The sequence below is a fragment of the Heteronotia binoei genome, chromosome 18 (genome assembly GCF_032191835.1).
Source record: "Heteronotia binoei isolate CCM8104 ecotype False Entrance Well chromosome 18, APGP_CSIRO_Hbin_v1, whole genome shotgun sequence".
Classification (NCBI taxonomy): Eukaryota; Metazoa; Chordata; class Lepidosauria; order Squamata; family Gekkonidae; genus Heteronotia; species Heteronotia binoei.
The window spans coordinates 40,275,511-40,288,426 of NC_083240.1; the positions used below are offsets into that span (position 1 = coordinate 40,275,511).

General features: G+C 47.8%; 1 protein-coding gene across 1 annotated transcript in view; it reads left to right on the forward strand.

Annotated features, from left to right (window-relative positions):
• The window catches only part of GDPD1 (glycerophosphodiester phosphodiesterase domain containing 1), a 48,297-nt gene extending 35,639 nt beyond the window's left edge, over nt 1–12,658 (forward strand). Inside the window, exons 8-10 of the mRNA XM_060258827.1 lie at nt 9,134–9,193; nt 10,708–10,759; nt 12,322–12,658. Coding sequence (XP_060114810.1) covers nt 9,134–9,193; nt 10,708–10,759; nt 12,322–12,444 — 235 coding nt within the window. The 3' untranslated portion in view covers nt 12,445–12,658. The remainder of the gene's footprint in view (nt 1–9,133; nt 9,194–10,707; nt 10,760–12,321) is intronic.
• Nucleotides 12,659–12,916: the final 258 nt, after the last annotated feature.

Sequence of the window (12,916 nt, forward strand, 5' to 3'; positions counted from 1 at the left end):
GGAGATGAGTTTCCCTTATGGAGACAGATAGGCAGGATAGAGATAATTGTTTACACACTTTGCAGGAATAATAAAATAATAATAAAATTGTATTTATATCCCGCCCTCCCCCGCCAAAGCAGGCTCAGGGCGGCTAACAACATCCATAAGCAAACAATACAGTAGATAAAAACATTAGATTAACATTATTTAAAAACCAGTCGATCTTCTTCGTGGTCTCTGTGCAGTCACACACATGGGGTCTTGCCGCAGGCAACGGATCCATACCTCGGAGCTCCAATAGCTCGCCTATAGCGTCTTTTGGCGCGCTTTCCTCCCGCCCTGGGGAGCAGGCAGCGACTGCGCATGCCTGGAGCGGGGGGAGAGCGCCCATTCCACTCAGTTTCTTCCCTACCGCCGCCCGGACAACACCCTCCTCACTGCGTTCCTCCTTAGCTCGTCAGTTACCTCATACCTCATCCTTTGCGTTTCTCCTTCTTCTCATCTTCGTCTTGGTATTGTATTCTCTCCTTCTTATATTTCCTATTTTCGTCCCGAAAAATATATATAAAAAAAAAAGAGGCCCGTCTCTGCGCTATCTTTCCCCTCTTCTCCCTTCCCCCCCTCCCTTGTCCGGAGCGCATGGAAGGGAAAGTTACGTTTAAAAAGTGCACGCGCTGTGGGACCAAGATCCCCACCTCGGACGGCCGCAGCCACTGCCTATTCTGCCTGGGGGAAGCTCACAGAGTCGATTCCTGCCCTCACTGTGCGAACTTCGGCAAGCAGGCCCGTAAGAACCGTGCAGCCAGGCTCCGGAGTTTCCTAATTGAATTGTCCCTGAGGGCTATGCCCGCGTCGGGCTCGCCGCCTCCCCAACAGCGAACGGGAGATTCGGCCTCTACGGACGCGCCTCTCTCTAAGCAGAAGCACAAGTCCGTAAAGAAACCCTCGAAGCACGCCGATACCGGCCATAAGGCTTCGAAGAAATCGCGCCATCTTGAATCCACGGATTCGGCGCCCAAAAAACCTCGTCATTCCGAATCGGCTGATTCGGCTTCGAGAAAACTCCACCACTCACATCTGGTTCTTAAGAAGCCTCGGGCACCTACTTCGACATTCATGGATCCCACGCCCCCAGTGCAGCCAGCACTTCCGCCTGAACTGTCGGCCCCGTCGGACGTCATCACTGAAATGCCGCAACTGACGCCTCACTCATCCACAGCAGTGGAGGTCATACCAATTCAATCCCGTTCACCTTCGGTGCATAGCGTGGTCCCCTCGGACTTTCTAGAGCCCGACCCGACTACCGACTCGACTCAAGCTTACCTTAAACCACCACTTCGGATCGGATCTTTCCGAGATATCGGGATTTCTCCCCTGTAAAAGGACTCTGCAACTCAGGCTCCCGCTAATCGAGCTCGTTCTCGTTCGCCTGCTCACCATCGAATCCGATCCCGGTCGCCGACTTCCCGAGGTCGCTCCAGATCCCCACGTGGGCGCCGCGATTCCGGCTCCTCGACTTACTATCAGGACTACTATGCCTCTGCAAGGCGCGACCGCCTTTACTCTCGGTCTCCTTCGCCTAGACGCCGGACGTACCACCACTCCTCTCGCTCTCCATCTGTAGAGGGATCACGTTACTCCCCTTACTCAGCGCAATTCTTCGGCCGTGAGGTTCTCTCGCCTCGGATCCGGTACGAGGACTCCCCTGGACCCCGTGGACGTGATCAGTTTCGAGATTCTCCACGACCCCGTGATCGCGATCGGCTTCGAGATTCCCCACGACCTCGTGATCGGGATTATCCTCGGCCCCGTGATCAGAATCGGACCCGAGAACTTGATTATTCTCGCGACTCTCCTCGACTCCGTGACCACCGTCGGGTTCGGGAGCATGAATACCACTCCTATGTGGAGCCCCTTCGGGCCCGGGACCATTATCATCGTGATATTGCTAGACCACGCACTCCATCAGCCTCGGCTTCGACTGCCCCCCCGGTCTCCGATCCTACAGACCAGCGTGGTCAGAGCACAAAGCCTAAGACCGGCGTTTCGGACCCGATCCCGCCTCCACATCCGCCTTCGGGTGAGGACTTCCACTCCGAAGGTGACTCGTCAGCATCATCAGACTCTGAGGATCACCCCGACTCGGTAGTCTCTGACTCGGCGCCACAGCCCCGTCTTTCTCCATCGGACGCGTCCAAAGCCTATCTCCATCTGATCACCACCATGGCCGAGGCCTTAAATATTACTCTTCCGTCGGACTCACCAAAGGTGTCTGACATTGTGCATGACTTGGTGCAAGCGGACTTCCCGCCGGGATCACTACTCCCAATGCTACCTGTGCACCTCGAGGGCCTCCGTGAGACCTGGGACAAGCCTGCTTCAGTCCCACCCACCTCTAAACATTTTGATTCTCTATACAGAGTCCACGCTCCTGAGGCCAAATTCCTTGCTTCCCATCCAGCACCTAATTCTATCATAGTGCATTCAGCCACTAAGGCTAAGCCCTCCAGACATCCGACACCTCCAGACCGAGAGGGCAGGAAGTTGGACACTTTGGCTAGGAAAATGTTCAACCTCGCTTCCACAAATTCCAAGCTAAATAACTATCTAGCCTACTTTTCGGCCTACATCTTCAACTTGGCTAACCAATTTACGCCTCTCATCCCGGCCCTTCCCGAACCTTCCCAGAGGACGGCCTCTAGCTTGGTATCCGAACTGTCTAGAGTATCCAAACAACAGATAAACACCATATGCCACGCTGTTTCCTGCTCATCCAGGGTTTTTGCGTCATCCGTTGCCCTGCGTCTCCACGCCTGACTAAGGTCCACCAACTTACAACCGGACATTAAGCAAAAGATTGAAGACCTCCCTTTTGATGGTCTGGGCCTCTTTCATGCTTCTACCGACGAGGTTCTTACCTCAGTAGATGATGGACGCAAGCGTGCGAAACGCTTGGGAGTTTCCCAACCGTTCTCCCAACAGTTCAACCGTGCAAGATCCTGGAGACCATCATTCCAGAAGCGTCAACGGTCACCCAAGCGAAATGACTTCTGGAAAAGGAAGAGTGTGCAGCAGAAGCCTCAGTTTCAACAAAAACCTCGGTCACAACAACTCAAGAAGTCCTCCCTGCCTTCCAAGCAGTCTCTTTGACTTTCCTCAAACCCCATCTGCTCTCCGCACACGTCTCTCACCTTTCCTTCCCACTTGGAATTCGATCACAACCGACTCCTGGGTGCTGACCATCGTGCGCCTAGGTTACGCAATTGAGTTCATTTCTCCACCTCGTCACCACTACTTCATTGCTACCCCCCCCCCCCCGTCTTCACTCCTCCATCAGGAGATCCTGGACTTGTTCCAGAAAAACGCTATAGAACCCGTTCCTCCTCAACATCGAGGGACAGGCTTCTACTCGAGATACTTTCTGGTCCCCAAGAGGGATGGAGGCAAGCGTCCCATTCTAGATCTGAGGAAGCTCAACAAGCACATCGAATACAGGAAGTTCAGAATGATCTCCCTGCAGTCCATCTTGCCCCTTATCCCCAGGAATTCCTGGATGGCTTCTCTAGATCTTCAAGACGCTTACTTCCACGTGACCATCCGATCTCAACATCGGAGGTATCTGCGCTTCGCCATGGGCCAGGACCACTTCCAATATGTGTCTCTACCATTCGGCCTCTCCACTGCGCCCCGCGTTTTCACCAAGTGCATGGCAGTGGTAGCAGCTGCACTTCGCATTCGGAACATCCCAGTCTTTCCATACATCGACGACTGGCTTTTTATTGCTCCGACACAACAACAACTGCAGCACAACCTCAACACAGCTCTCACCCTCCTGAGATCCCTGGGCCTTCGCGTCAACGCGTCAAAATCACACCTCACACCTACCCAGGACCTGAAGTTCATAGGGGCCCTTCTGCGCACCTCCCTCCATCGTGCTTTCCTCCCCGAGGATCGGGCACTAACTATCATTTCCCTGGCCAAGACAGTTCAACAACAGCCTCGTCAGTCTGCATTCACAATCCAACGCTTGCTGGGCCTTATGGCCGCCACAACATCTGTCATTTACTTTGCCAGGCTACGGATGCGACAACTACAGCTCTGGTTTGTACGAGCCTACCACCCCCAGACACAACCACAGAGTGTTTTGCTTACTGTTCCGCTGAGAGCGCTTCTATCTCTCACGTGGTGGACTGTACCCAACAATCTCCTCGCAGGCAAGCTGTTCCTGCCGACTCCTCCGATGGCCATAGTGACAACAGACGCCTCCAAGTGGGGTTGGAGAGCCCACTTAGAGGACAAAACCGTCAGGGGACTTTGGACTCCCTCCGAGAGGGCCGATGTATGCACATAAACTGCTTAGAACTGATTGCTGTGCACAGGGCCCTTCAATCGTTCCTCCCACTGATAAGGGGTCGGCACGTTCAGATCTCCACGGACAATATGGCAACAGTTTACTACATAAACAAGCAGGGAGGCACCAGATCCCTCCGCCTGTGCCGTATAGCCATACTGTTCTGGGAATGGTGTGTCAAGCACAACATCTACATGACTGCCATTCACCTCCCGGGTGTGGAGAATGCTCTGGCCGACTCCCTCAGCAGGGTTCGCATAGACGACCACGAATGGTCCATCAATCCGACCTACCTTCATCGTATCTTCCGATGCTTCGGAACACCCAAGGTGGACGTCTTTGCTTCCAGGGACAATGCCAAATGTCCTCGATTTTATTCCAGGAGAGGCAACGACGCCTTCCTACACAGCTGGACAGGTCCTCTTCACTACTTCTTCCCACCAACCCCCCTTCTGACACGGGTGTTGGTAAAGATAGCACGAGATGGCACGGACTGCATCCTCATTGCTCCATGGTGGCCTCGGCAACCGTGGTTCACGAGGCTTCTTCAAATGTCCCGCCACACTTACCGCCATCTTCCTCCTGCGGGCAACCTTTTATCCCAGGCCAGTGGTCAGGTTCTACATCACAACCCTCGGGTTCTGGCCTTGGCAGCCTGGAGGATTCATCCACCTGCCTCTCCACAGAGGTAGCCAACATCATCCTCAACGCAAGGAAGCCTTCCACTAGACTTTCGTACCAACGCAAATGGAAGCGCTTCTGCTCATTCGCGACATCTAATCATCTGCAGCCAGAATCAGCACCCCTTAACCTGATCCTTGATTATCTACTTTCTCTACAGAAATCAGGACTCTGCTATTCCTCCTTAAAAGTTCACTTATCTGCGGTTTCTGCGTTCCATAACCCTGTTGATGGCAAAACGGTGTTCTCCCATCCCTTGTCTAAGTCCTTTCTTAAGGGCATGTTGCACCTCAATCCACCTGTTAAGCCCTTCGTCCCAACTTGGAGTTTGTCACTACTCCTTTCCTGCTTGATGAAAGTTCCCTTTGAACCTATGGCTACCATAGACCTTAACCTTCTTTCCTGGAAGACAGCATTGCTGGTAGCCCTTACCTCAGGCAAACGGGCAAGTGACTTATGCGCCTTCCGCTACGATCCTCCCTACACCATTTTCCACAAGGACAAAGTTGTTCTGCGACCGGACCCTGCGTCCTTCCTAAGGTTGTCTCCCAGTTCCACTTATCGACTTCAACTTCTCTACCAACGTTTTTCTCCAACCCATCCGACCAGGGTCAACGAGCCCTGCATTCTCTGGACGTTAGAAGGGCTTTATCTTTCTACCTTGATCGTACACAACCTTTCCGTAAGGACCCTAATCTATTTGTGGCCTACGGAAATCCTCACAGAGGACACAAAATCTCTACCCAGATTCTATCCAAATGGGTAGTTAGTGCCATCAGGTTGTGTTACGAACTGGCTAAACAGCCTCTGCCCGAAGGTCTTAAGGCCCACTCTACTAGAGCGGTCTCGACGTCTTCGGCTTTCCTGCAAGGCGTCTCCCTAGAGGACATTTGTGCGGCTGCATCGTGGTCCTCACCATCCACGTTCGTCTCCCATTATGCTTTAGACGTTCGTGCGAGACGTGACGCCTCCTTCGGTCAAGCGGTCCTCAGATCCATCTTCCACTGAAGTCAGGGGTGAGTGCATCCGCTTCCATCTCTATGTTGCATAATATGATGTGATTGGGTTACGTGACTAACTTTCTTCTTTTACCAGCACCCTCCTCCAGGACATTTAGCTGGCTAGTCACCCATGTGTGGGACTGCACAGAGACCACGAAGAAGATAAACAGGTTGCTTACCTGTAACTGATGATCTTCGAGTGGTCATCTGTGCAGTCACACACGCCCACCCAGCCTTCCCCGCTGCTGGCCTCTTGTAATTGTTGCTTAACCTTGTATAGTGTCAGTGCCAACGGCGGCTGGAAGAAACTGAGTGGAATGGGCGCTCTCCCCCCGCTCCAGGCATGCGCAGTCGCTGCCTGCTCCCCAGGGCGGGAGGAAAGCGCGCCAAAAGACGCTATAGGCGAGCTATTGGAGCTCCGAGGTATGGATCCGTTGCCTGCGGCAAGACCCCATGTGTGTGACTGCACAGATGACCACTCGAAGATCATCAGTTACAGGTAAGCAACCTGTTTATACTTAATTAAAAACATTACTAAATCTGACAGTAGCATTGTTGTTTTTTGACGCTATCCCTGTCAGTTAACATAGTGACAAGGTCCCTGAACCGAACCGTTTTGGCGTTTACCTTTATTACAAACTATAATTCAGCAGTCCATGAACGCCCGCTTGAAGAGGGTGGTCTTGCAGGCCCTGCGGAACTGATCGAGGCAAAAGAGATGACTACTGGGATATTCTGATCAAGGAAGGGGCAAAAGAGATGACCACTGGGAAGGTCTTGCAGGCCCTGCGGAACTGATCAAGGAAGGGCCATAAAAGGGGTGTACCCCCCCATCTCGAAGAGGGCTAGAGACCTCTTTAAAACATAAAGGCTGACATTTCATTTCAGAGAAACTAAACCACACCAGTAGATTATGACAGCAATATTACTGCAATCTGACAATTATGATCTTTTGTCTTTTTACGCCGCTTAAGCCTCTAGTGGTATGGTGGGGGGCATGGGGCCACAAGGTGTTTAAGGCAAGGAAAGTACTGGGGAAACTGCTGTGTAGATGTTCTGTTGCAGCACTGAGGGCTGTGTAGGATCATTGTCATATGGGCCCACGCAATCAGTGCTTGGAAGGTTCTCTGAGCAGGGTTTGCCCTTTCTAGGGACTGTTTGCCTTAGCATAATGCACGTTAAATATTTAACGTGCCTAGATGCCTTTGATCCTAGAAGTTGGTAGAATAATGCCCTTGTTAAATATTTAACAGCTTTCGATGCGTTTGATTCTAGAAATGAGGAGAGTAATGTAATTATATTAGGCTTTTAGACTCTTCAGCGCTTATCAAACAGATAAGTCTCTGTCCAGTGAAGAATATAGCTATATCTTGACCACCTCAAATAAGCGGAACCTTTACCACACGTTTGGAGTAATTTCCCATCATCCTGTCTCATGGGGTTGTTACTGAAACTGAGACCCATGTTATGGGGCATCTTTTAGCCCTTGAGTACACAGACACAGAGTAAGGTACCTTCAAGGAAGAAGGAGAAGGGAGGGAGGCAGGCACGTCACCAAGGGGTAACTTGATTGTCCTAACCAAAGGTTCAGAGTAGCAAAGAGGAGAACAGCAGTAGCTTTCAAGATCAGTTGAAGGCAGTAAAACACAGATGGAAGTTCAGTGACAAAAGCCTTAGCGAGTTGCTTGTGGCAATCCAAATGCGTCATAATACGGCATTGCAAATCCTTTGTGTCCAATTTGATTTATCACAGAAAGTATTCCTCCCACGTGTCTGGTCCAGGGGAAAAGTCATCTGGGGGTGGGGGAAAGTATGACTGTGCCCTAGAAGAGATGTGTAAGAGTAGAGGAAAAGTGGGGGAGGACTCCTTCGTCAGGGGAAGCTAATTTTTAATGCAAACTCTGGAACGGTGCAGCCAGCCATTCCAAAATGCTGCTTTTAAAAAGTTGAATTCTGTGTAAATTTTGTGATAATTAAGCATATTGCCAAATGCCATACTTCCCTGTGTTTTGTGTAATACTGCAGGGGTGTCTCTTTACATAGCTTGTGGTTGGGGGGGCACTGAAAACTACAGCCCGCAAAAAATCTCCTTTATCAGCTCTTCTGATATTTCTGTTTTTGAGCAAGACTTCAATCTTGTTTCCTTGTTTTGTGTTAAAGAGAAGCTAAGAACCTAGGTGTCAAGCATCGATATTTCACAGTAATCAAGCTTTTGTTATTTAATCAAAGACTTGTTTTATTGAAAACTCTATGACTTGCTCCAAGGACGGGTTCCTTGGAAGTAATGGCTTACATAGTATTGAATAGTATCTTATAGACGGACTTCAAATGGAAGGGTTACAGATAACTTCAAAAGAACAACATAAAGATGCAAATTGGGTTGAAGGTTCAAAGGCTACTCTCTAGTATCTCTTTTATGGCCAAGGAATGTTAACATCTCCATTTCTCACACATTCTCTGCTAGCTGATAAGGCACGGCTGTGTGAATCTGGGGGAGAGGCATTTTACACCGTTAATACAAGGTTACACTAAACATCCTAGAATTAGCTGGTTTTATTATGCATTCACGGGGGGGGGGGGGAGGAGAGAAGGGGGGAAGAAAAGAAAGGCATGGATAGAATCAGTACTCAGAAATAGCATGCTTGACACTCAGGAAGTTGAACGTCGCATCCTGCTCACTCCCAGTGCATGCAGCCCTGTCGATAAACAAGGACTAACTAAGAATGGTTCCCATCTATCTTGCATCGTTTCTAAATTGCATTTTCTGTCTCCCAAGTTTAACCAAGTGTCACCAAATGCTCCTGTATTTAATTTTGAAATGGTTTAGAACAAAATTGTGTGTATTTTGGTGTCTGCTCTTGTGCCTTTGGTTGGGTTGGTGTGACTTTCAGGCTTCTTTGTAGAAGACTGAGACTCCCAGCCATTTAGGGGCTGGTTTTCTGTGCCAGGTCCATAGTGCTGGTGATCTTTTGAGACCTAAGTGGTCCTCAAGCTGAGATTGCTGCCTCCGCTGCTTGCAGATTATTTTTGTGCATCTTCATTTTCCTGCATGTTGTCAGGGATAGCATGTAATGGGAGTGTGACCTATGTTCTCTTTTCTGCCCACCCCCCATCTTAGGCTCAAAGAACCAGAGAAGATCTCAAGAAGTCAACGGTTTACCATTTGGCTTACTGACACGTAAGATTTTCTTGTTCCTTGACCAAACAGAAGTGCAGGGGCCCTTTAAAGAGTAACAGCGTTTATTCCAGTATGAGCATTTGCAGTTGTTTCTTAAACCCTTTTACTATTGTCGTATGACTGCCCCTTCTGGCTGTGCCTAAAGAGAACAGATTCTGACATCGCCTAATAGTGTCCTGTCTCCCAACCCATGCCCTTCTTGTTATAAATCTGCATACATAGTATAACACTTAATGCATCTGAATTTGGCCATTACAGTAGAAAAGAGCAAGCACTTGTTTTCTATTGCTGCTTTCTACTGCTCCTTACACAGTGTTCCATCTATAAATTGTGGCTACTAGCCACCAGAAAATGGTCAAATTCAGTAACAAGTTTTTTCATATTGGTCAGTCATTTTCAGTTTTTTAAAACTGGGGCAGTGTTTCTTTCTTTTTGTGAATGCAATTTTTTTTGGGGGGGGGTCTGCTTTCATTACTGCATTTTGTGGGGAAGAGGAGGACTAGGAAAAATGCTTGTGGATGCAGTGCAGAAAACGGTTGAGAAACAAGAGTTCATTAATAACTTTTTTCAGCAAAAAAAACAAAGATAAAGTAAAACTAAAGACAAGTAATTGTTTTGTTCTCATAATGATTATTTTACGTATGATTTTAATGTTTTGCTGTTTTATTATCCTCAGTTTGGTGTAGTGGTTAAGTGTGTGGACTCTTAGCTGGGAGAACCGGGTTTGATTCCCGACTCCTCCACATGCTGATGTGACCTTGGTCAGTCACAAGTTCTTGCAAAGCTATTCTTCTGTTAGAACTCTCTCAGCTCTACCTACCCCTACCTACCTCACAGGTAGGGGAGGGGAAGCAAAGGAGATTGTAAGCCACTGAGACTCCTTCAGATAGTGATGGGCAGGATATAAAGTCAATCTCCTCCTCATCCCTCTTCTTCCTCCTCCTCAGACCTTTTTTTTTTGCCTTAAATTCCATTGAATAATGAAAACATTGTCCTATCTTGATTTTTAAAATATTTCAGTAAAAAGGTGTGTGCTGGTTGGCTATGGGGATGGTAGATAATAATAATTATTTCAAATGAAGTTCAACAATTTATGAGTTTTTGGCCTTTATTTATTTATTTATTTTTGGTCAGTAAAATCAGTAATTTTGATCCTTTGACTAGTTTCCACCCCAGCTCTGCACCAAATTTTTATCCAGTCCCCTCTTGAAGCAGTCCGTACTTGTAGCCGCCATCACTTCCTGAGACTGTGAATTCCCCGTGTTAATTATTCTTTGGAAGTAAACATTCGGTTAACAAATGAAACGTCCATGTTCTTCTGACCACACTCTGCTGTTCCAAGAAACAATGCAAGGGGCGTGACAAATGGTGACTGTGTTCAGTTTCCCAGTTCAGCTCGCGTAAAGCTCCTTTTCTTCCTTCACCTCTTTCCTCAGAGCAAGGCTGATCTAAATGTTGAGCATTGAAGACCTCAAAACACACCTGCGATCTTAACACTCTCCCTGTTGTTTTAGGTTGCTAATGAGGAAAGCATTATTTGACCACCTCGCTGCTCGAGGCATTCAGGTATGCCGTGGTTAAGAGTTCATTAAATTATATGAGGTTCTGCATTTGCATTGTCTTCTGTTCTTGTCTCTAAAAATGACTATTAGTAATGCTCAAAGAACTTTGCATCCATTATTTATTTGGCTCGTCACCTTACAGCGGATATAAGCCAATATTAGCATCTTGTCACAGAAGCAAAACTGAGACCGTAGGTGAAGAAGCAGGTTAACTAATGCCAAGCAGTAGCAAATTTGTGGCCAAGATATTTGAATTTACAGATCATGCTCTTAACCCCATTACATTATAGTAGCTGGGTGAAGCTGTGTGCCCCATATAGCACCTTCTTCTGAAAATATAGTTTCTAGGCATCTTGGTTGTTGGGGAAAAGCTTTTTTTTTAATGCAGAAAATGTGAGTGGCGATCGTCTTATGGCCAGAGTGCCACCTCGGACAGAGGTCAGGCAATGAGGAATAAATCATGTTTATTGAAAAACAGGACACCCTTGTCCTAGGTATCTGTGATTAACCAGAAACCCCCCCCCCCCAGCTCTGGGCATGCACCAAAGGCATTGAAACAAATGTGAAATCCAGCAAAACAAAATAAAGGTGGCTAAGGAGAGCCAAGAGGGCTTGGGAAATGTATTATAGATTGCTGTCTAAATGCTGAGCAGATATCAAGTCAGAACATCATTACCAGAGGACTTAATGTTGTTTTGCTCCAGCCGCTGGATTAGAGTGAATTGTAAAAAGACCTTGGCATTGCATTAGTGCCTCTGCTCCCAGCCCTTTTCTACTGGCCTTTTCTGTCATCACCTGCGAAATGTAATGTGCCAAACGGGGGACTCTGGAATTAATGTTGGAGGGGGGAAACAATCTTTCCACTTCCCTCAGGTTCTGTGCATGTTCCAAAGGGCTCAGGAGAGGCAGGAGATGTCTGGAAGCACTAAAAAACCAAAGTGCTGTTTGCAGTTGATGTGTGCATATAGACGTGGGGAGAGATTTCTTAACTTTTGGGCTTTGTTTTCAAGTGTCTGTCTGGGCAGTGAAATTAAGCTGCCCATAGGAGAGAAGATTCTGTATGTTTTTTTGGGGGGGTCTCCCTTGGCATGCAAATAATGCTTTCTAAATTTAAAAAGATCCTTCCCCCCCCCCCAAAAAAAAACCCAGCCCAAGGACGGATGATGCTCAAAGAGCGACAGAATGTTGAAGGCGGTGATCATCCAGTAGAGTACTGGGCACCAAAGTAAAAGGAGAAGGAAAACGGAGGGATTTTTCCATTGTCTTCTCCCATTCTTTGTGTACTCTACATCTCTGTATGTATGCATATACTTGTGTGTTTATGTATCGGTACATCCATTGTACAGATAATACAAGCTAAAAGGTGTGGTGCCTGCCCTATGGTTGAAATTTCACCGGCATAAAGGAAAACAGCACAGACAATAAGAAATTAATGTAAGCAGATTTGGTGATTAGACTTAAGGCAAGGATTAGGTCTAAGATGTTAGGCCTAAGGCAAGGGCCTTGAGAAAAAACCCTGCTTGGATTGCTGATTTTTGAAACCTTCCTCGCTGTCCTTCCCTTCAGGTGTACATCTGGGTACTAAATGAAGAGCACGAATACAAGCGAGCGTTTGACTTGGGCGCCACCGGAGTCATGACAGATTACCCCACAAAGCTGAAGAACTTTTTGCACAACTACCCAGCATAAAGGAGTAGCGAGGACGGTTCCTCCGAAGAAAAGACGCGGACAGGAGCAAGCCGCAAAGGCTGGTCCTTTGATCCGAGTTCTCCAGCGACACATTCACCCCATGGCAGCAGGCATCAATAGCTGGGATTTTTTATTACCTCATTCTTAAGTCATAACACGGTATAGAGATGGCATACAGCTATATTTATTTTAAAATTTTAATGGAATAGTTTACATTTCTTTTCTCTTTTTTGTTGTAAATAGCTCAGTTAGCCGCTAGCCGCTGACCTAATAGATACGTCTAGGAAGAGACCTGCAGACAGGGTACCTCTTAGAAACGGTAGGCATAACTTAACTGTGTGTGTCGCAAAACCTCATCCCTTCAATGTCGCCAGGTTTGCCCACAGAAAACATTCCAGGAAGACACTTTTTTGTTGTTGTTGCGTTGTGAATGTCTCTTAAGTAAACCGGTTTAAAGTGACTACCTTACCTG